The sequence below is a fragment of the Athene noctua genome, chromosome 1, assembly GCF_965140245.1.
Source record: "Athene noctua chromosome 1, bAthNoc1.hap1.1, whole genome shotgun sequence".
NCBI lineage: Eukaryota > Metazoa > Chordata > Aves > Strigiformes > Strigidae > Athene > Athene noctua.
Genome location: NC_134037.1, coordinates 200,088,361 through 200,113,003, shown reverse-complemented (window position 1 = coordinate 200,113,003; position 24,643 = coordinate 200,088,361). Strand labels below are relative to the sequence as shown.

Sequence of the window (24,643 nt, the reverse complement as noted above, 5' to 3'; positions counted from 1 at the left end):
AAGGTGTAACAAAGCATTTATAATAAAATGTGAAAATAATGCTTCAGGCAGCACATCTTTTAAGGAATTAAGATTTCAGTTGTTTATAGCTAAATATGCCTTAGTGTTTGTATAGATAAGTGGAACTCTGTTAAGAACTGCTTTTTGCGTAATTCTCTGTTTTCTCCCTATATATTATGCAATCACTTTATATATAAACAAAAAGACAGCAACAAAGAAACAGAGGACCTTCTTAACAACATGGCATTTTAAGGGTTACAAGCTACATGATGTCTATTTCTTGTGTGGTTGGAAAGCACTGAGTGTATGAAGTGTGATTTAAAGAAAATAATCTGCTGTATTTCCAGAGGAGATGAGCGTTTTGTTCTCCTCTGGGTCACTGCAATGCTATTTTGGCCATAATCCAAAACAGTTTTTTTTTTTTTCCTTTTTTTTTTTTTTTTAATCGCAGTAGGAATAGGATTCTTGTAGTACAGAAGGATTTTAAAAGCAAAAGATCAGCCAGGAGTATTTATCATTATTGAACACTAAAGCATTTTATTGCTGAAGATTAGCACGTCTGGTTTAGGTTTAGATTCTGTGAAAGACGGAGAAAAAGATGCTTTCTGCTGATAGTGCACAGATGCGTTTTCTTGTTTACTACATTTTTTCCACATTATTATGACCAAAATTTCTGGAACAGTTGTTGTTGTGTCGTCTGCCCCCCCCCCCCCCCCCCCCCCCCCCCGCCTTGATTTTGGAATTGGGGGGTGGGATTACTAAATTTTACACAGCTGAAAATGAGTATCATGGGAGTTATTGCTTATATAATTATGTATTACTATATAGCAGTTCCTTGAGAGCTTTTTAGAAGATCTGTAAAAAAGAAAATAAGCATAGCTGCGGTCTAGGAGGCTAATACTAATGTTCAAATAAATGGCTCTTCTGAACAGTACTGTACAGTTAATGAGAATCTTTGTTGAAATATAAAAACTTATTCTTTTAGTGTATTTACTGCAATTTATAGGTAACACATTGTTGATAGAAGTGTCCCATGTTAGGTAAACGATTTAATTATCTGTAGTTGGAATTATTAAAATACTTTTTTCTTCTGAATTTCTGTAGTCTTTTGAAACAGTAATTCGGATATATAGCCTTCTGAGTGTGCTGTTTTAATATGTAGCTTGACATGTAGCTTTGCATCAGAGATCTATAGCTGTATTATAGCTTAAAATTTTCTTTGTGTGATATCTGTAGTATTTGCATCTAGTGCATTGAATTATAGTTTTGTGGAATGGCTTTCCTTTCGCTTAGTAACCACCTGTCAAATAAAAAAAAGCAGTGAGATAGGCCCTGATTCTGCTAAGAGGTGGAAATCTTTCAGGGGAGGTGAAAAATAAGGTAGGGTGTATGTTCAAAATGTGGTTTTAGTTGCTCTGTTCTTGCTCTGTGTCTGGATGTATTTAGTCCTTATTTCGTGTACCTATTTCAGTTCAGCTTAATTACGGAAGTGATTTCAGGCTGAACTAAGAAGATATTTCTAGTTACAAAATGTTCATATAACTATTCTAGGCTGTTGCTTCTTTCTGTACCTGAGCTCTAAATTAGGATTTTGAGCAGTCAGTGGGAATATTCTCTGCATCAGACCCTAAATTCATTTTTAAAATGATCACCTTCCCTAGTTAGTCACTGTTTTAAAGGCCTTTAAGTGATGAAGCATATGGTTTTTAGAAGTATGTCACTTTGTATACCTTTGAGTGATTTAAGTGATTTTGTTAGTGTTTATGAGTGCTTGAAAGAAATACTGATGATAGTTTAAGAAAGAACATAATTTAAAGTAATGTTTATTTTCTTCTTTTCAGTTATAGAGAGATCTTTCTCACTGCACAGAACACACTCTCTAAAGGATATGGAGAATATTTTTCAACTGGTGCGCAATGTTATCCCTCCTCTAACAGGGAAAAGGCATAAAGGTCAAGATGGACGTATAGGCATTGTTGGAGGATGTCAAGAGTAAGTTAAACAGAAATTTAGTTTTTGTTTCTGAGAGGGATTGAGGATGTCATAAGTACCTGTAGACGCCATTCAAACTCACATTTAAAACATGAATATTTTCCAGAGAGCTTTACTAGTGCATCATCATGACTATGCATACTTGTTTCCCTGCAGTTGTGTTGCAAAATGTTTGTAGTGAACGTGGCTGAAACTCAGAATGCTGTATCTGTGTCTACCTTGTTGATCTTTTCAGACCACCAAACTCTGTCTGCTTTCAGCATTAGTCTTTTCCCATTGCATGATGAAGTTATAGAATAAGTAGGATAGAGTAAGACAGTGGCACATCTGATATTTTTTTTTTTAATATTTTGGTATCTTGGGAACTGGGTCTCTTAAATCAGGATTGGAATATTCTCTTACTGTGTACTTTTGATTTTGATCAATTGTGGTGATTACTAGATTTTGTCAATACCTTGTTTTATGATCTGGAGTAATAGAAATAGCATGTTTCAGGGAAAAAAGAGATACAGCATGAATCAGTTAAATGGTGTACTGACCTAGAAATAAAACAGGCTATCATCTTTTCTTGGCCACGTTCAGTAATCTGCACAGTACTTTGAATGAGCCACTACACCTTCCTGTTTTTCATTTTCCGCTTTTGAAATAGAGATGGCATCTTTTTCCTCTAAAAGGTCTGCTGTTGGACATCTGCCATTAATAAACATTCTATAAAGATTGTAAAAGGTGCTGTCTTCTAGCTGGGTTGATTAGCCAGGAGTTAGTTTTCCTATTGGTCTAATGGACTTAGGTTCTTACCTCTTGGCAGAAGTAGGCACCTCTGGAGGGTGATTCTGTCTGTATCTCTCTCTTCAGTCTTCATAAAGAGAATTTAGGGCAGCTGGAGTCACAGTTTAGGCACTTCAGGTTACACATCTAAAACCAGAAGGGGTTGATCCAGGTAACATATCCCAGATTAGGCTTGCAGACAGTGTTTGAATCTTGTTTTGCTTTGTTTGTCTCTAAACTTTATAATTGATTGTCCAGGAAGTGTTTGCATTTTTTATGGCATGATCTTTATAAATATTTTTACGAAAGGGTCAGGTGGCTAAGGTGAAATCCTGCACCTTGGAAATCAGAGCAAGGTTTGAGACTGGCTTCAGTATAGCAAGATTTTATCTGTCTTTTAGAACAAACAAGAAAGCTTTTTTTAAAATTTGCTCTTGAATTTGGGACTTTGTTATGGCAGGCTGATTTCTAGATTATCTAATCTCATGACTCTGTTTCCTAACCTAAATTGGTTTTCATTCTAGATACACTGGAGCACCGTATTTTGCTGCAATTACAGCTCTCAAAGTGGTACGTGTTCTTCTATATCAATCCAAAATTAACTTTTCATCATTTGTATTGGCTAAGTGCCATTTTTTAAAAGCATTCATTCTGTGCTGCGCATGAAATCTGAGTTCTAAAAGGTATTCTATTTAACAGTGAAAATCCTTAGTCCTGGATTTGTAGAAATACTTTGTAAATATGTGTCATTTAATAAATTTTCTGTAAATATTTTCTCTATATTATGAAAAGTTAGGCATGAAAAAATTGAATTTCAGCGGGAGAACTGTTTTATCAGAGTCTTGGATAGGAAATATCAAAACTTGATGAAATACTTTCTCCAAAAGCGAACAATAAAATAAATCAACAGTTACAGTTATGTTTTCAGTGCTGCAGTCAGTTATCAGAAATATTTTCTGGACCTGATAAGTGTGTTGAAAGAAACAACTTTAGGCTCGTAAAATTCTTACATGTTGTAAGTCTAAAGATTGTTGGTTGAATTTAATGTAGTTTTTAATAGCACATTTTATTTATGTTATAATCTTTAGCAGAAGTATTTTCTAAGATTTTTTTTTTTTCCTAGAAGTGTGAACTTCCTTATTTTAGTGACATATTAACTGTCTAAAAATACATCTGCTGCGGACTACATAAATACAGTGGCGATTATTCAAATGTAAACAAATCATGCTTACATAATACATATAATTTTGAGTGCTCTATATATGGTGTGTCAGTACTTTCAGTTCATTGCATATGTTTTTCTTTTTGAAGATTTGTTTCAGTAAGTAGGTAACCATTCCAAGTATTTCCTCCCACCTCCCCTGGTGCAGTCTCTCAAGGATTTAAAACTGAAATGATATTATTTAATGTTCTTATATAAGATACTAAGGCTACTCAGCTTTCTGTTCACTTATGTGCAAATAAAATAGTGTACTAAAAGGTGCCCTACTGAAGTCACTTGGTCTCATATCATTACATCTGCACATAGAGCCATAGGATCAAATCTCTGCATTGCTTAGTAGCTTGAGATGTTAAATGTGTAGTAGTAAAACAGAGAAGATGCTTTCTTTGGGAAATTTCAATATGCAAGACAGATACAAGATCAGGCTTTCTGATCGCTGCTTACATAATTTTTACTATTATGTCTTTTTTTTTTTTTTTTTTTTGAGTTGATAACAGAAGCTTGAGGCTAAACTCCTCATCTTTAATGTTTAACTTAAGATGTATTGCTGAAATTGTGCCAGGCTTTATCTGGTATGGATTTGGCCCATCGAGTAAAAATGGCAGGGCTGGAAATGTACTCAGAGATTGCCATAGCTATATTTTGCAAGTATTTTACAGTATTATTTTTCCTCTCAAATGTAGCTTGTCAGTTGTGCTGTTTTGCCTTCCTTCTTCTTGTACATGTGACATTTTAGTCTTTTCTCATCTACAAATGGGAAACATTTCTCACGGGAGTAAAGGTTCCAAGATTTGTGTTTTCAGTCATCCTATCGGTGAGAAACAGAAAAAAATTATATTGAAAAATAAATTTCTCCAAAACACTTCATGGTAGTCTAAGACAAAATAGAAAAAATAATAAAGTTTGCGTTAACTACTGAGAAGAATGAATTCAAGTGAATTATTCACTGAGTAAACTTTGGAATGATAAAGTTGTTATTATTTGGTAATTCTGTTTGCAAATTTTCTTTTTTAGGGTGCAGATTTATCCCATGTGTTTTGTACCAAAGATGCAGCAACAGTAATCAAATCATATAGTCCAGAGCTGATTGTTCATCCAGTTCTGTAAGTGACTTATCTTTTGTTTAAATGAGCAAGTCAGGATTATAGTTTGAACATTTCAGTCTGACAGTTGATTAGTTTGCGTTATTTCTTTTTCTGAGTTACGGGATGGGTGAGCTGGAGATTACAAAAACTGCTGGGTTTGTCCTTTATTTACAAACAGTTAGATATTTAATATAGAACATTCAATTGTGATTTTTTTTTTTTCATTACTATGAAAGTACAATTTTTTAAAAAGCAAAGATCTTGCTTTCTGCTGCTTGCTGACAAGTGTTCTGTGATTGTAATGCATTTAACTGTGAACAGTAGCAAAATCCAGAACTAAGAATCACTATAAGTCAGCATTTTGGAATTTGCATTTGAAAGGCAAATAGAGTATGTTCTCTTGCTTCTTCAGTCCTAACAGTATTCAACAGTAGTGTATCTTTTTTCCTCTAACTACTGTGTATCTAGTCATTTATGCAAAACGATCGGGCAAGAGACGTTGATTCTCATTTATTTTCATAAGTATGTTGCATTAGATACACACCTACTCCTGGGAATAAATGGATGTTCTAAAATGATCTAAAATACAGGGTTTATTAACAGGAAGATGAAAAGTTTAATAAGCAACTGCCCTAATTGGGAAAACCAGTTGTGTGCTTCCCTGAATTTGTGTTCTGAAATATGTTACTGATTGGTAAACTTTTACAGGATAAATTGCTTCAATTAGGTGTTATGATGGTTTACAATGAGCACTGCAAATGAGAATTAAGATGTGCGCCTTAGGTTGGCTTGCACCAGTGCGTGTCAAAGTCTGTTGGTGTACATAGCAAAGCTGTGGTTAAGCTAGAAAAAGTGTAATTTGTGTTTGTCAGATAGTGCTGTAAGGAAGGATTTACAACAGTAGAAATATTTCGGTGTGTGAGAAGTAGAATACAATCTCCCTTATGGGGATGCCTGTGGTTGGAAGCTGTAAGTTTATTACATTCTAAAGGTGGGTTTCATTCCTGTCAGTGTAGAGAGCTGCTTAGAAAGAAGTCAGATATCAAGGGTTGTGTTTTGTTGGGGATTTTTTTTTTTTGTCCAAAGATAGAAGAAAGCCATGACTTTGGATTTTAGACAGGGGAAAAATGATGCTTGAAAGCAAGGGAAAGATACAGGGGTAGGGTTTTTACCAGTCTAACTACACTACTCTCCAAAATCCAAAAGGCACATCTTTAGTTGATGTTCTGCCTGATATCATATGATAACAAATGAGATGGAGAATCTTAATGACTGTATCAGCTTGTAACATGGGTTTTTATGATGTATCACACTCGGGATACAGCATATGGTTGTCTTGTATGGGAAGGAGTTGACCTTGCCTTGGGAGGAGCATTTTTTTGTACACATAGGGTTCTTGATGTCTGTGGTAATGGAAAAGGTTAATAGGAGAAACAGAAAACAGCAGAAAAAGGGAGGTGACAATGTGTAAACAGTAGCATTTCTGTTCATGGAGGACCAGATTGTGCCTACTAAATAAGGATGGGTTTTTTTATACACAGATTCTCACTGTCTTCTGTGGAATTCAGATCTCAGTGAAAACTCTGATTTTTCTATTTGCGAAGAAAACTTTATTTTAAAGTTCAGCTCTGTTTATAAATTCCTCCAGATGTACAGAGTACAGTGAATTTAGAAATTTTCATATCCATATAGCTTTAAGTCTGAAACTCAATGTTTAATACTTTTATTACAACTGATTAATTTCACCCAGACAGCTGGCTAATTGCATGAAGCAGTGGATCAGTAAATATTGTTTATATGGCATTCAAAATGAAAAAATGCAAATATCAGAATGTTCTGATTTTGTTTAATTTTGTCATATTTTTATCTCTTCTGCTTCATTTGAGGAAAAGAGAAAACAGTCTTTTCTGGTTAGTTGACTGACTCTATCGAGCCCAGCTTTTATTCGAATTTACACAAACAGCCTATTTTTCTCATAAGGTCCTTTGTCTTCCGTGTCACACTTTTCATATGATCTTTTATATGTTGTGGAGCTGTTTGAGTTCTGCAGGCACGGCCGGCCGCTCTTGATTCAGAGCCTGATCTCTTAAACAGTCTTTGTACTTTCTCCCGGGCCACACTTCACGCATGGAAGAACCTCCGGGTAAAACCCACCAAGCAGCTACGTCATTGTTTTCTTTTGTGTCTCTCCTTAAAACTTTGCTTTGTTATGATTTCTCCATGACCCTTCAGAGTGACTAGGTAGCTGTTGTACCACTCTCTTATTATGCTAATCATAATTATGGCCCCGTGTACTCCTCAATTCACTGTTTGAACAGCTTGGCATTTCGCCAGGGTTCAGCTGCCATTTTGTACTGCCAGGAGTCTGACATTTTATCATCTCTGTGACTTGGCTGCCGCTACCTTTCCCTAATACCTTCACCTCACAGGGGATCACCTCAAGGGAAGAACGTGCTTTTTTTTTTTTCTGCTGCTGCTGCCCCCAAAAATACAAGGGTTTTTCTGGCTCGTTAGAGTTGCTGTTGCAGATCTTCAATGGCATGGCTAGTGAAGGTATACGAGAGCTAGAAGTTGCACTCTTGTGTTTCAGGTCCTTGGCAAATGTCTGTCACTTCAAGGATGCAAGGAATGTTATGTGAGAAAGACTGAGTGGGATTGCAGAAGGAGGGTTATGAAAAAACAGGCATCTATCTTGCAGCATTGCCAGGGCAATTCTATGTGGCCCCAGCTGCAGACCATGCTGGGATTCTTTTTCGTGTAATGTCCCATGCTGAGGGCACCCATAATGCAATTTTCTCTGTGGTTTTTGTTTAGTGATTTCATTCCTTGTTCCTGTGAGTGAAGCTAAGAGAGCTGGGACTGCACATGGCAGCCTGGGATCTGGAAGGCTGTGTTGATTTAAGCCCTGCCGGGACCGGAGACCACGTTGCCGTTGTCCCTCCCCCACCCTCGGACACAAGTAGGGCACAAACCCTGGGTAAAAATAAGAAGAAATTTAATACAACATTGTAATAAACAATCTGAACAACAACAGTAGCAATGATAACAACAATAAAGAGTAATAACAGTAAACAAGACAAAAGATATACAGAGAAATACCGCAGTGGTTACAGACAGCCCCGTACTACCTGCGACCAAAGCCACAAAGGGAAAAAAGTTCCCCTGCTCCAGCGCTGGACCTGACATCAGCATGGTATGAATAACCCGGCTGGAGATCCCTTCCCCTTCTCTGCTGGGAAAACTTAACCCTATCCTAGCTGAACCAGGACAAAAGACAAAGCTTCAACACCTGGCTCTGCATCCTCACCACCTGAGCTGAATAATGATAGTTGGGTGTCTAGGGACCATGAATAGTCAATATTATCAGTAGTGCCTTTTTATTTAGGGATTGTCAGATGCCTTATGTCACCTTCCACGACAGCTTGGTATTACTGAAAGTATTAACTGACCAGCTAACCAGTTTAGTGTTTTTGCTGACTGGCTTTTTGCTTTCATGTGAAGTAAAAAGTATATATTGCAGAAGGCAGGATCTTTTGAATAATGGAATATACTGAGCCTTGGTCACAGCTGCCTTGCTCTTGTCACCACTACCCCTGGTTTGTGCTACGTTTTTCTTTTTCTCAGCTGACGTGGTCCCACTGTAAATTCTACACAAATACAGACAAGATAAAACTTAGCTTTTGCATTTTATTGAGTTTTATTTTAGGCATTTTCTGTGTGGATTTCTGATGTAGATGTGAACATATTTCCTTGCATTAGTGTTGGGAACTTTCTAGAGAACAGTTTTCAGGGGCTCTTTTATATTGCTCATGTTTATTTCCTGGCTCAGGTCGGGTTGAATAGACTTCTTGGATACTTGTGTTGGGTTAGCTTATCCTGTCTTGATAGGTGAGTGATCACCGAGTTAAATGAGCTATATGAACCCAGCTGGTTATACTTTAAAAGAAGCGAGAATAATCTATTGTGTTAGATTGCCCTTTTGCAAGGACTTAATCTTACACAGAGTTTTTCTTTTTCTGTAGGCCGGGAAGGATTGAGATACTACTGAGTAGCCCACTTGTAACCTGGTTGTCAGACAGTTTCTAAAGTCAACAGTCAATATGTTCCTTGATCTCCAGAGTGTTATCAGAGCAGTAGAATGAGATGTCAGGTTATTAATTTTTTTGTGGATCTGAGGAAGTCACAAATTTCTTCCCTTATCTCCAAAAAAATCACCCTTGAACGAGGTATGGATTTAGAACTGATACCTTCCTCCCAGCTGGTCGTATCTACAGGTCTGTACAGACTAGGAAATATTGTCAGAATTACTGAAAGTGTTACAGTTGCAGGGTTCGAGTTTTGGTTTGGATTTTGAAAATGATTGTTCTTTTCCATTTGAAATAAAAATAATTGGGGGGGGAAACTCTCATGAGACTGGCCTGTGTGTTGAGGCCAGTTACCTTTAATGAAGAAGCTTAGCTTACATCAGGGTTGCTGGAACATACTTTACCTAGTTTTATTGGATTTTGTGTATGTTTTGATGATTTGAAAAATCACAGAACTGAATCATGGATAGTGAGCTCCTAATAAGTTATTTGAGCTCTTCTAACCAGTGCCAAGTCTTCTAAAGAAAGACCAGGAAAAATCTTTAAGACTTTTGGCCCTTTCTAGTTCATTGTGTAGAGAGGAGATTCAAAAACATTGTTCCTCTGTAGGAGGAAGCTCATACCTTTTAGTTGTGTTCACTAAGGATAGCTATTAAACACTTCTGTGTAATGTAGGACTAACCTCTCTTGAATCAGCTGCTGGAAGAAGTGCAAGAATGCTTGTTGCCAGAGAAAGTCAAGGAGAAAGCACAGATTGCTCAGATTACCAAAAAGATGCCTCCCAAGTGAGTTGGCTGCTGGATCCCTATTATACCTGCAGAGAAGATGCAGGCATAAACTTTGTGATCTTTCTCCCAAACCTCATTTTGACAACAACCTAGCCAGGAATAGCATGAGAAAATTTTGGGGTTTTTTTTCCTAAGTACTTAGGGAGAGAGAAGGGTCAGTTTATGTGTGCTGAAACTGTTTCTAATCCTGTCGTGCAGTGCCATTGACAAAACTTGTTCATGGACATGTTTCCTGTGTCCAGCTTTCTTGGCAAAAAGCTGCTGTTCCTTTGCTGTATGCTGCAGAGTGAATAAAAGATGGGAGATGTGTTCACCCCATAAACCCCCATAGCTCTTTCCTCCCTGTTGTTGCAGAGGTCCTTATCCCAGGTTTTGCCAGCTCCTCAAAATGTGAGAAGTAGCCAAAGATTTTGTCATCCTTGCGGGGAGTGCTACTGTTCTTGCTGGTTTCTGATACATCGTAAGAGATGTATATGTATGTAAGAGCGTTTTATTCCAGTTACATCCTGGCCAAATTCATCCTTCTGAACACCTGCCATACTGCTGTGATTTAACACCAGAATTAGGTTTCATTGGTATTTAATCTTTCCTGAGTTTGAGTTGAAGGCAGGCATGCCTAGGATTTGCTTTTGCATTTATTATTATAATTATGTGAAAGTTTTAGGGTCTCAATCTATTTTTTCCAGCTGGCAACAGCAAAGCAGATATTTAGACTGAGACTTGTTCTGTCTTCTCATGTGTCCACAGCTAATTTTAAGTACTCTGGCCTTCTGGGTATTGATTCGACTATCATCTGTGCCTTAAGAGTTGAATGTAAACTAAAGAGGGATACCAATGTGGTAAAAGCTTGTCACTTCATTGGTTTTAACATTAAAAAAAAAAAAAAAGTGTGTTAGTTTTTCTAGGGACATTTTAAGTGTTTCATTCTCAGGGAAATACGTTGTCATCTTAAATTCATTCTGTCACTTTTGAAGTCACAGGTTTTGGTTGATTGCAGTCCCTTTGGAAGAATATTTGACAGATTCTACTTATCAAGTCAGTTCACAGGAAATACTAATAGGTCAAAATCACTTCCATGAACTCTGAAAATATGAGGTCAAGACATTTGGTTATCATTATACTTGGGGGGGGGGGGATTGTTATAATACACATTGGTAATGGGATTGCAATCAAAACATACTACAACTGCTTTAAATATTTGGATATATCTAAATGCACATTGTAAAATGATTGTGTTGATACTTGTAGATATCTTTACAAGGCTAGGTAAGATTGACCTTGAGTGCTGTTGTTATGTCTGTGTGAGAAATCTCATAAAATAGTCAAGCAATAACTGTTTCTTTGAGGATCTTTCTCACAGGTTGTGGGAGGCTCTGCTCTGCATAAGAGAGATGACCCCATTTGGCGTTCAGTATTAAAGAAGTTGTTGGCTCTGCCTATAGTGTGTTGACAACTCAATTCCTAATGAAACAGAAGAGCTGATACCTAAATGAGAGTCAGGTGTCCAAGTGGCAGCTGTGGAAAACAGTTTGGGTTTTGTCATCATTGTTATGATATAAAAAAAACATGATGTGGTAAATACAGCATTTTTTCTAAATGTGTACCTCAATAGGTCATTCGCACTGTTACTGCCTTGAGGGTAGAATATGGAGCAAGTAAAGACTGTGGTATCTGTATATTATGACCAGTCTCGCTATGAACTTGTGGCACCAGTGCTTCTGGATGGTGGGTTGTTGTTCTTGCTGCTGTGTTAATATTCAGTTAAAGCCTACCAGGTTCGCTTGCAGTGTCCAAATAAACTTACTTAACGGCTGAAAAAGAACACTTGGTTTGAATAGTACTCAATCCCTCTCTTATTAGGGTCTTCATTTTCCTTTAATTTTCTTTCCTCTCATTTAATCAGATTGATGCAGGAAAATTGATATTGTCTACCCAGCATTTACAGATTAAACACTATTGAAAGATCTTTCAACAGCCTCATAGGTGAAAATGACCATTTTGTCTTCTAAACTTTTTTGGGGGACATTTTAATATACTGATCTTAATTCACTAAAGCTATCTCTTTTTGGCCTCTCTTTCATCCAGCCAACTTTATGTCGCTGTGTTGTCACTGAGATTGCTCTGATAGAGGTTCTTGGTGAGAGACCCATCAATTGATAATGGGATTAGTGAGATTTTCTAGAATAAGTTATTTCCAGTTCTGCTTATGGGCCCAAAGGAGGCTGCCTCAAGTCTTTGGGCTCCTGGAAATTTTGAGTTAATTTTAAAAAATGGTGATTTAAACATTGACAAATATAGCTACTCTTGGAATATAGAATTAGTTTCATTTTATGCTCAAATATTTTTTTGCACTGGTTTTGCTTTTAATTCCTTTAACCTAACCTTTCCAAAATAATCTCTCTCCCTATCTTATTTACCCAGTTTCCAGTAATAGCCTCACCCAAGGTTCACCACAGTAGTTAATAATTAGCTTTCTGAGGTAACTACTTAAATTCTAGAGCTACACATTATGTCCCATCTTTTGCTCTTTTGATGTACTGTATAACATGACAGGATCTAAATGTTGGCAGGTCTAACATTTGATTCACATTAACATAATTACCTGCAGTGCTTGGACAAACAAAACTGAAACTCTTTCATCCTCAGATCAGAGACTTTTTCCCATCTTTGAAGATAAGAGTCTAGGTTGGCTTTTAAAACTGCCCACTTAAAGTGGCTTTGCCTGAGTTTATGTAACAGACTTCTGCAACAGTATGTTTTAATGCATTTGGAGTTGCCCCAGTCATACCAAGTGTTCACAGGTAATGAGCAGAATTTGAAAAATACACCATCCATCAAGGAGCCATATAGCTGATCAAGTGATGGCATCCTTGCTTGTGACCCATGTCCTTCTCTAGCAGGAAGTCCCACTGACTCAGGTTTTGTGATGTCCAAACCACATTTCTGATTACTACGGTGGTTCCAGGTCTCCGTAAAACACATGTGAAGAGCTGCAGTCCCTCTGCCTCCTGTCTGCGCTGTCATTCATGCTTATCTGCTATTTCTGTAGCTCCTGGTTACAGCCATGCTGACTTCGCTTCACATTTTCTTGTTTCCATGTAAAATTTGACAAGGCTGCACCTTATCACTGTTGTTTCTTTTGCTCCTCTAGAAAGCAACGACAGTAACTGTCATTCATCCTGAATGAGGAGAGCTGCTGTGTTTAAAGCTTTCTGTAATAGTTTAAAGCTGTTGCCTTGGTGGTTTTTGATCATTTGGTGAAAGCCAGTCTTTGAATAAAATGCAACGTACTGCAAAGTTTTCTTTTTTTTTGGAGGGCTGGGGATGGAGTTGCATTTCAGGCCCTAGCTGTCAAGTGTTCTCCCACTCTGGGCAGTAACCAGCCTAGAGCAAACTTTCGAGCAGATGGCATCTCTCAAATATCCATTACAAACTGCTTTGGAAGATGTTTACAAACTACGGGTGATATTAGGGCAGTGGCCACCATCTTTTTTCAGGCTTTGTTTTTGGAAAGGTTGTTATATCAAGCTTTCACCAAGATGAAGGTCCACAGAACTATGATTTATGTCAGTTTTGATTGTGTGATAGTGAAATATAGGAGGAGTCCTGAAGAGCCAAAAGCTTGACTTAAAGTTTTTATTTTCTATATTAGCTTTTCAAAACTGAAAGGTATCATAAGAGATTGTGAGGTTGTGCATTAAGAGGTAGCAGTGAGACTCTGCAGTACTGAATGCAGCAGTTACTGCCATAAGCACCATAATGCAACCACTGCTGTTTCTGCATGCAAAAAATAATTGAGGTGGCAAGACAAGAGGAATTTTTTCAGGGTGTATTGATTTTAATTTGGAAGCAGTTATCTAAAGCTACCAATAATTCATAAAGAAAAATTGTCCTTACTATCTCAGAGATTCAGTGCTGTTTAATTTGAAGAATCTGTGTAGATTTTGCGTGGAAAGTACTTCTCAATACGTTCTAGAGGTAGAGAAAAGAGCAAAAAGATGAACGTTCAGGATGCTGAACGCTGTACCTTGGCCCTGTCTACACAGGGGCTTCAGGGAAGGTGAATGATGAAACTGTTGTATTTTCACAAGAGATCACAGTCTTCCCAGCCTCTGCTGGGCAAAGCTTTGTCTCTCTCTGCTACCTCACTAATAGCCAAGGAAAGCTGATCAGGTAAACATCTGTGGGGTTCTTTTTCATAGTGTGACCCCCTCTGAGACTCTGTATGCTTGCTTATTTGTTTAGATCTGCCTTGACTAATGGACAATGTTTAAAGTTTATTGAATGATTGTTGACATTAGCTTTAAAAGACTCTTGCCTACTGAACGTGTATGAGATGAGTTACGGAAACTCCTTTGGTTTTCGTTATTAATTATTCTGTTGTCTTGCAGTTGTTATTTCCATGTTTATCCTGTCATAGTTCTTTTGTGTATGCAGTCAGAGCTTTATTGGTTGTTTTCCAGACAAGCTAAGACTTTGAGGAAGCTTTTGGGGTTTGGAGGGGAGTTGGTTGATTGCTTGATTGAACAACAGTGAGCTGTCATAATCTAGATTTTCATCAGAATGGCATCTGACAACATGTCACATGACATGTAGTGGTTAGCTGGAAGTTATGTAGCTGTTTGAAGATCTCTTAATTCCCTGCAAATGTGCAGCTGTGGTCTGTCACCAGAATCTTTAATTGCACACATCTGCACAATGGTACTGTGGTTCATTCTCCATGTTTACAGGTGTTACTGCTTGGATTCAGCTTTCCAAACTTACTGTTGTGTATGGCCATGGTGCGGAGAATATATTTTCAAATTATGGGAAAGCCAGACTGTTTCCCAGTCTCTTGCCTCATCACCTTCCAAAAAACTTGCTTTATTTTGGGAAATCCCTGACATTCAGTTAATCAGTCTCTCTCAAAGGTTTTTACCCTCTTTTCAGAGATTCAAATGCTGTTTTCTTGTGGCCTTGCAAGAGATTTCTGACTCCTCTTTATATTAATAGTAGCTTTGTGCTTTAGAGTAGGGGTATTTCATTAGTGATTCCTGTTTTGGAAGAAAGCCAAGTTGCATATCGTATGGCTCTGCACCTCTGAAGGCAGTGCTGATTATTGCTTACTCAATACCCTTCTGTCAGAGCCTGAAGATTGCATCCCTTTTGATCAAGTGAACCTTTCTAGACATTTTCTTATTTAAAAAAAAATACAGTGCTAATTTCAGTTGTGTGTGCATGTCTTGGGTAGTGAAGGTGATAATTAAATGGAGAAATTTGAAATCAGGTTAGCAATCAGGCAGAGAAATTGGCATGAAGAGAAAAAGGAGGTTAACAATGTTACTTGTGTGAGCCTAGTACACAGCAAACAGCTGAAGACCTGACTTCGGCATTCGGTGCTGGTGCCCCCAAAGTATTTTGGTGTTTCTTTTTTTTTTTTTTTGGTCTGGTTTTGATCCACAGGCAAACAAGAATATACACTGGCTTTTTCTATAGCAATGAACTCAACAACTGCCAAGGAATATTTATTCCCAGGTACCCAAATATGATTATCTGTACCAGCAAATTATCCAAACAATCCTTGGTGAGGTTTTTAGCCCATGCCAACTAGACTCTCCCAACAACTTCTTCCACTGATGAGGAACTACCACGGTCCAGGGAGTGTGCCTGATAGGCAGCTTGAGCATTACCTGCACTGAATCTGGAGGGTGTAGGAGCCAGCTGATCTCAGTGTCAGAGAACTCTTCTGGGCATGTTTAGATGCTATGTATAGACTCTCATTAAGAGCTAGAGGAGTTTCTGTCTTTGTGCTAAATCTCATGGTCAGGAACATTCAAGGTGAGACCCCTTACTGAAAAAAAGTTACTTACTGATCCTTTGTACCCTGTTAGCTTTAAAATGCTACTACTTTGATGTCTGTGTATGGGAATAAACTGTAAAATGACACGATAGCCCTTCTACTTTCAGAGAAGCTGTAGTCACAGAATATTTGTAAGGTGTCTTTAGCTGCACAACCACAGCTGTTGTGAACATCCAGTATCTTAAATTGAAGTTGGCATGATGCTTCTTGGAGGCAGTATTTGTTCTGCTTTCTTTATAAAGAATCAAAATCCATCAGTTATTTTACAGCATTTTTTATAGCTGATCTTGCAATGTAATAGTCATTATCACCATTTTAAATCTCTGGGCCCTTCATATGCCTTGGGTTGCTTCTTGATGTGAAGTTGCAAAGGAGTTATGTGAACGTAATGTTTGTAAAATGCTTTGAAGATGAAAAGCTCTACAGTAGGTTTTTATTATTACCAGAGGCAAAGTGAGCAGGAGTGGCTTAATGTTGGACCGTTCATTTCCCAAGAGATGGCTTTGTTTTGAAGAATGCACATTATCAGTTGGGCTGGAGACAAAATGATCTTATTTCAGTCCTGAATATAAATAAATTGGCAAACTTTCTACCTTGAGATTATTTGCATGAGATATTTGTAAAAGAGCAGAGCAGTTATGGTACTATCTATGGCTCTGTTCTTAGCTTACATTTAATGGAACATTTATTTAATGTATTTGGCTTCTACTATCTAAAGGTATTTTGAATCCAGTCCATTCAAACAGCCTTATATATATATATATATGTATATAGCAGTATTCTTATATCTGTATGATATATAGATATATATGAGATGTATTTGAGAAATATATATATATATTTGATATATATATTGGCCTTCTAGGGATAAAATCAGTTTCAGCATGTAAATAAAAAAAGTGGTCTGCATTCCTAAATGGTGACATTTTATTAGAGTTTCGTTCACGGACAATTTTTCACATGTTGAACCTACCACATATAAAATAACTGGCTTTTTTTAATAGTGCTTTAAATATTTCTTGACTCATTTTTATTTCCAGCCTATATCTGCATCATAAACTGGTAGGTGGTTGTACAGGGACGTAAAAAAAAAGAAGTGAGCTGTTCTGCAATTCTCAAACTACTACTGTTTCCTTGTGAGGTAGAGGAGCAGGGAGGGAGCTGCATCGCTCAAATGGAAATTCAACTTGAGCTCGCTAAGCGGGGGGCTGCTTCAGAGGCACCAATGTCCTCACGTGGTTCGTTGTCTCCCTTGCCCTTGCAGCAGGTCATCGCTTCCACCCAGCAGCCTTGTTTTGACAGAGCTGTTTTGTGGTGTCAGCACAGGGTGCCTTTGGGGAGCGGGCGCTGCTGCAGCCGGGGATTTCTGAAGCAGCTATTGTCAGTGGAGGGGCCGCTGGGCCGTGGCCAGGAGCGAGTGCATCCCTGCGGCCTTCAGCCGGCCGCCTCGCTCCGTGCAGCTGCAAAAGCTTTGGGCTCCTGCCTGGCACTTGCAGAAATCGTTGTGGAATTTGCTGATTCTGCCAGACGTGAGCTAAACACTTGTTCCCAAGTGGTGTGTCCCATCAGTACAGCTGTTGGTTATGAAAAACATGCAAGGGCTTTCATCCATAATAACAGCGTTGTTGAAGTATTGCAAGCTCAAAATATTCAGAGCAATACTATGAAATAGTACCTCCTTGCTTAGCCTATAGGTAGGTTTATTCCCCCATGCTTCAGTTAAAATGTTCATTTATCGTTGTCACATGTCAGAGGTGGGGAGGGAGGCTAAATTTTCCCTCCTACTGTCAGTAAGGATTAACTGATATTGTTGGGCAGTGCTTTCAAAATATTCTGACCTATTTACACAACAAAACTGATCAGAACAAAGTAAACAGTTCTGGTCAGGGGCTGAATGCTGTATTGTGGCAGCTATATTTGGCAGTGGCTTTTCTCATCATTTCTCCAGTGTAGACAAAACCTGAATACTACAGAAATCTTAAGCATTACAAGCAGATAATACCCGTACTGAATAGCTTGATTCTCCTGTTGCCTTTTGGGGAAAGGGGACAGTTTGGCCGTAATTCAGTTGGAACAAATGCTTATGAAGCAACTGACAAAAAAACCTATGAGTAGATTTATCATTTTGCCATGCAGGGTAATAAATAATTGCATCATTTCCAGCAAGCTGCAGCATATACCTGCGAGAGGGTGAACCTCTTTCCAAGTTGTAGTCTCTGCAAAGAAGCATTAAATAGGGAATTGTGACAGACTGTAAGAACTGTTGGTTTCCTGCTTGGGTTTTATTTTTTATTTTGTAACAACCATAGTAGATACTTGCAATTTCATTTTATGTAGTATCCCCTAAGGAATGAATTGAGAGAGATGTTTCATTCTAGCTATTTGGACAACCATTCCATATTTCCTGGGTCACAGATTTTTGGTAGTTTGGAGGATAAAATTTCCTGACACTCTAGATAGGAAATACATCTTTCTATCTTGCATCTTCAACTCTGATTCTGAGAATACTAAAATGAAGCCTTTGTAAACTTGTCTTTCTTTCCCAATTCCATTTAGTGATAGTCCCAATGCTGTCCATGAGGTGGAAAAATGGTTACCACGACTGCACTCAGTTGTCATAGGACCTGGCTTAGGCAGAGATGAAGTTCTACTTGAGAACACTAAGGTAACGTGTATACTGATATTTTATTCTGTGTCTTTATGTCGAGTTTTATTAACCACTTTCATGTCTTACTTGATTACACAAAAGTTTTTGATAGGATAACTAAATAACAAATCGAATAAAATACTGTGACTGAAAATTACAGCTGTTAGTCATGGTCTTCATTATCAAACTGTAAGCATTACTTTAAATTCCAGGCATCCATATGGTTGTTTTGATTTGCCTTTGTTTTGATTGTGAAAGTTTCTAATTAAGAAATAGATATTCACATCTCTAGATAAAGGGCTCTGTGGTTTGGGTGCAAAGTACCTGTACTGTGAGAATATAAATATGAATTTGAATTCCTAATTTTCAGAACCCTCTTTGGCAATTTGAATCAGGAGAGGTACCGAAGAACAGGGATTGTGTACCCTTGCACTAAGAAATAATACTCTTCCTTATAAATATATCCTCTACAGAGTATATCCTCTACTCTGGATAAAGAGGTAATCCTATTTTCTGTCAAGCCTTAGTGGAGAGCCAAAAACATGAGCATAGATAGTTCTGTACTCTAAATAATATGTACTTACACTGTTGTCCAGATGATGTCTTGTATTACTGGCAACACATCCTTGTTCAAGTATATCTTTCAGTCTAATATCAGTCTAATTTTGTACAATTTAAAATCTTTTTTTCCTGAAAAGTATTACTGAATTAATCAGTGGTACTAACAAGTGGAATTAATATAATTTACAGAAATAGTGACAGTTACACAGTGAAATTGCAAAACAGGGGAGACAAGAGACTGGACACCACACTGTCCAAGTAGTTTAGAATACTTTGGGAACTATGGAGGGTGGTTTTGCTAGGCTTTTGTTAGAGGAAGCTCTTGCTTCAAAAAAATGTTTGGTTTATGATGCAGAGGTGCAAAACTAATAAAGAGCATGGATTCAGAAAGAAATAATTTTATTACAGAACAAGAAATCAAATTCTATTCTGAATGAAAGATTTCAACAGATTTTATTTGGTTTTGAAAACATTTTTTCAGAATTGTTTTTACAGAAGAAAACAGGCAATCATTTTTAATTTTTCCTTGTTTTTTAAAAAAATTGTTAAGATGTTTTGCTGAAGGAAAACAACTTTAACCAAAAGGATATAAAAATCCGTTCAGAATATCTAGCATATCTAACACGAACTTCTTTCACAGCAGAATTCCATCTGGGTTTTATAAATGTCAATGTGCTTATCTGTATTACAGAAGTATCTGGAAGAATCCTTAATTGTTTTGGTGTTGTTTGTTTTTTTTCTATCATTGATGAAAATAATTTTGCTTTCTTAGTGAATTACGAGAATACTTTTACTTCAGCCTGGCCTGTCCTGTGTGAGCTAGCTTAAAGTTAAAGAGACAAACCCAGCCAATGAAGACAAGGCATTTGGAAGTTACTTCATGCTAAAATCTTAGGCCACGTTCATGTGAGCTGTGGATCTGACCTTATTAATTTCAAGCCACATTAAAGTTCAAGTTCTTTGTCTTCACTGTAATTATGTAAGTGTTCATTAGTTACACAGTGTTGTTTTTTTATTGTGTAATTGGGGACAAGTGAATCCTGATTGCCTGCTTGAGGAAGACTAGTGCTTCTTTGTGCTGAGGAAAGGATGAGTCTCTCTCTTGCTTCAATAGTGAATTTTAAGCTTTGTATCACTCTTCACGTTCAAGAAGAAAAGCAAGCGATGATAGTGTTGCTATTTTAATCTTTCATAGGAGGCTGGCTTGGTATATAATTTTCTGTTTTCCCTTTAAGCTAACCTCAGCATGCTGTCATATGAATACAGGACTGAGATGTAGATTAGTGTCTGCTTTCTGGTCAGGGTTTTGTATCAGAGTGACAGTGACAATGGGGGAGAGAGAGCTTCCCCTCTTCCTCCTGCCCCATTAAAGTGCTGAGGTGTAGTGGTCTGTCACCTCTCTGATGCTGTTCTTATGTCAGTTCTTGTCAGTATTGTGCCAGCACGTTGTCAGTGAACGTGCTTGTCTAAACAGTCATGTGCTTGGACTGCTTCTCTCTTTTGAGCATTGAGAAATTAAGATACTAATGCAGTAACTTGCAATTTCTGGTATACAGTCCATGGACAGTGTTTTATTGTTGAATAGCCCGAGTACTTTTTGACCAGATGGTGCATCTCTCTCCAGACCAAAGACTGCATTGCTTCCTCAGCATCTTTACTATGTCACCTGCCTCCCTCATGCTTAATGCCTGCAGTGTGTGCACTGTGGCATTTTAGCTGCTTTCAACAGTCTGATGGAAAAGAAGCATCTTGTGATCAGTTTCCTTGTGTTTTTTTTTTCTTTTGAGAGTATAGTACTACTCTTCAAATATATGCTTATTGGCTTCCTGTGATTGTCTGATTTTGGCTGTAATTCCATTGACAAGTCCTGTTTCGAGAAGCCACTCTACAAGTTATATCCCACTCTTCTATGCCACTTGTGTGGGTCTGCACCAAAACCCTCATGTGCTGTTCTTCAGTTGCCTGGGTTAGGGCTGATGCTCTATCGGAGCTTTCTAGCTGTGAGTTTGCTGGACCAGGAGCTGCAGTTTCAGAAAAATCTGAAGAAAGCATTTGCTGTGTCCTAGTAGCTGTGCAGCTGGATCTCATGCAGATGTTCCAATCCTAGTCTTGGCCTGGTAAGACCGTCCAACTCAAGAGCAAATAAGCAGTCCAAATCTATTTCTCTTCAAGAGAAAAGGGCAAGCACATTTCTGGAGTGTGCAGGTTAAAGCATCTCTGCTCCCCAGTCTGCTTCAAACCTCTGAAATGCTGTTAACACGTCATTTGCTGTGGCCAAGTTCCACAGAGGTGTGACCACCACAGCCAGCTTACTTGTAGGCAACCTCAAGCCATCTGTTTTTCCCTTTCAGTGTCCATGATTTAGTCTGGTCAGAGACGACAGTAGCGTTACCTCCCTGAGTTCACCTCAGTTGGTATGCTGCTGCTGGTGGTTTAGGCTGTAGAGAAAGAGTTTAACTGCCATGTGGAAGCAAGGCCAAGGTCCCTATGACGGTCCTCTGTCAACACTTAGAAGCAGCGTATTTCCAAAGCTATTGGATGTTCTTTTTTCACACAGCAGCAATATTATGTGCCTATCATATCTACCCACCACAGCATTCTTCATTCCAGGGATATGGCTATTCCAGGGATATTTGCATTTCTAGTCTTACTCTGATCTGATTTTTCTTGTAGCCTGAGGCTTGGATATAAGGGAATTTCCTCTCCTGCAGGGTGATGAGTCCAGCTCCCAATAGGACTTTGGAAGGAATATTATATTCCTTGCATAGCCCTCTGGGAGAGGAGATAAATGCTGCCTAATGCTCCAGAATGTTCTGCATTCTCCTGCTGCCTAGCAGTTACAGGCTTACCTATGTTCTGTATCAAGTTTCCAGCCTCTTGTCATCTCCTTTCCCCTATTCCTTCTGGCACGAATGTGATGTTCCTGTCAAATTTTCTGCTTCTGAATTTGGTGAATCTTTAATGTGTGTTTACTGGCTTTGTGGTCAGATGGACTGAAACATAATTGTTGGTAGAATAGTAGTTACTGTAGGGCTTGAGTAGAGAAAAGCATTCATCCTTATGAAGATCCTTAACTGAAGTTAGACTTTGACGTTAGAATCACCTTTGCTTGTCACCGAGTTCCTTGCCTCTCTCCCTGACGTGGTGGCACCATATCCTGGACTCTGCCACTCCAGTCTTGCTGTGTTTTGTTTAGCAGCAGCAAAGTTCCATTAACATTTTCAGCAGAGCATGCTTGTTTCCCTCTTGTAAGAGAGGTGATAGCAAGAATGGCTCTGTGTAACTCAGGTTACATGGTAAAATCAACTGGGTTCTCAAACCGCATACTTGTTCCTCTTGCTCAGTTCTCAGTCTTTGTTTTAGCTCCAAGAAAATGTCCTAAATACCAGCCTGGGTTCTTTTGGCTGAGGCCCTGCCTAACTGCCATTTCTGCCCATTGCTGTTGCTGTTTCTCTTCCCCCAACCCCCTCGCCCTGCAATGCTACCCTCAGCCAGTTGTTTGCCCTTAAGAATCTCTGCTATCTGTTGTGATATAAATTTCAGAAATCTCTTTTTCCACCCCTAGTGACATCATCTTAAGGTTGCATGGAAATGTCTTGGCCATGGTTAACATCTGGCACAGGGTGGGAGAGGTTTGGGCCGTTGTCATGGATCACCTCCAACAAGTGTGACCTGAGAGAGCCAGTTTGAAATTTTCTTTTTCAGATGGACTTTCAGTTTCACCTCAACTGAGGTATCAGCCTTTCTGTGTTTGTTTTTGATTAGTTGGATTAATTTCCCCTTTTCCAGCCTCATGACTTCAGGATTTAGGCAACACTTTGCAGCCTTAATAAATCATGAGAACGGGACCAGGTGCTTTAGTACACTATCTGCACTAGTTTTTGCAAGATCAAGAGGACTACAGAACACAGAGCCACCTTTTGTTGTCATAGCAGCCTGTTAAAGCTAAATCTGCTGCTAAGGGCTTTGAGAAGCATTTTCCTCTTGACATCTGAGCAGCCCTCCCGGTTCTGTTTGTACCTAGTTATAAGACGCTTGAGAAGCATCCCAGGCTAGTGCTGCAGTTGGCAGATTAGTAGTATTGTCTGTGGTACCTACCACCATGTATGAATATGAACAACAGAATGTATTACTCTTTGGAATCACTGCTCATGTTGACTCAATTATTTACTAGAATATTATTTACCAGATATAAAATTATTTACTAGAAAACTAATTCTTCAATGTGCATCACATGTATTTGATTCCTGCTCTGTTTATACTCTCTGGAAAGTCCCCTGGAGGTTTTTGCTGTGGGGATTCAGCATTTCATAGGGAACTGAAGTAACAGCAGGGAGACACTGCTTTCTGTTCTCAACCCTCAGCTAGGAAGAGGTGAAGTAGGTGGGATCTTGTGCCCATGATACTGGAGAGGCAAAGAACAGAGAGGCATGTATGTGCATCTGCTGTGAGAATGTGTGTGTAAACTCTTACTTCAGCCCTCACGCAACCCCCAGTATGGATGCATATACCACAAGTAGTATCCAGTGAAAAACTTGTTACTAGCCAAGCCTCACTGCTTTCAAATAGCCCAATGAGAGTTAGAATTTGTGGACATCTTCACCTAAGATGAGACAGTTGCTGGTGTAGGATGCAGTTCGTTCTTTGTGATGGTGGTACTGGTGTGGATAAAGCTTGGGAATGCTAGCTCGAGGCAGAGAGATCCCCTTGGTTGCACTAAGAACTATTGCTGGCTCTGCTAAGAACTATTAGTATTCAGTGGCTTCCTCGCAAATGTCTTGATTAGAAAAACAGTGTTTGAAAATATGCTAACAGGACCTTAAATACAGGTTTATGCAGCTTGCAAGCAGAATTTATTTTCTAATACATGTAATGGATCTTAATGAAAGTCATTCACAGTGAAGTAGGATGTTTATTCACATTCTGTGTGTAGGCTTATATTGTTGTTTAACTTGATACATAAAAGCATTCGTAAGCAAAATGCTAGAATTGGATACCTTTTCAATTCTTTCTGAGCATCATTCAGCTGGAAACCCTAAGAAGAAATTGGCAGTGATAAATTCCAGAGTTCATTTTAAGTTTATGTTTATCTGTTTTATTTTAAGACAAAATGCCAACAGCTGACCATGAATATCTTAAGCCATAATCAACCATAAATTGGAAACCTTGTAGAGTTTGCTTCGTGAGTGCAGCCTTTCAGTGGATAAGACAGCATGAGAAAACTTAAGTGTCGTTACTCTTTATATTTAGATTTTTTACTTTAGATTGGAGCAAACAGTATTACTGCTTACACTGAATTTGGATGTGTTTAGGGATGGAAGTGTATAAATGTGGCTTTTCAGGTGATGTCTGGCTGATCATGAATTTGGGAGGGATAGCTAAAAAGGAGTGTTCTGGTTTTTTGTGTAACTAAGGCAGTGTTTCAGAGGCTTTTGCTTCGTTTTCCTGTATTCCTTATGTTTAGCCATTACTTTTGATGATGTCACTTCTTTAAGAATTTAGCATATGATTGAGGCAGATATTAAAAAATTGTTAGTTGCAGTTTTCTTCCAAGTTTGACAGCAAGTGATCTATGCATTCAAAGAGGGAATCTACAAGTAGATCATTCTCATCTTTTTTTTTTTTAAATGTATGAATAGAACAGTTTTGATTAGCT

The 24,643-nt window shown here is 38.3% G+C and overlaps 1 protein-coding gene across 5 annotated transcripts in view; it reads left to right on the top strand.

Annotated features, from left to right (window-relative positions):
• Window positions 1–24,643, top strand: part of NAXD (NAD(P)HX dehydratase) — a 53,509-nt gene that overhangs the window by 5,443 nt on the left and 23,423 nt on the right. For all 5 annotated transcript variants that reach the window (XM_074910374.1, XM_074910355.1, XM_074910336.1 and 2 more), the window contains 4 exons: window positions 1,842–1,992; window positions 3,285–3,330; window positions 4,997–5,085; window positions 18,336–18,444. In XM_074910374.1, coding sequence (XP_074766475.1) covers window positions 1,842–1,992; window positions 3,285–3,330; window positions 4,997–5,085; window positions 18,336–18,444 — 395 coding nt within the window. The remainder of the gene's footprint in view (window positions 1–1,841; window positions 1,993–3,284; window positions 3,331–4,996; window positions 5,086–18,335; window positions 18,445–24,643) is intronic.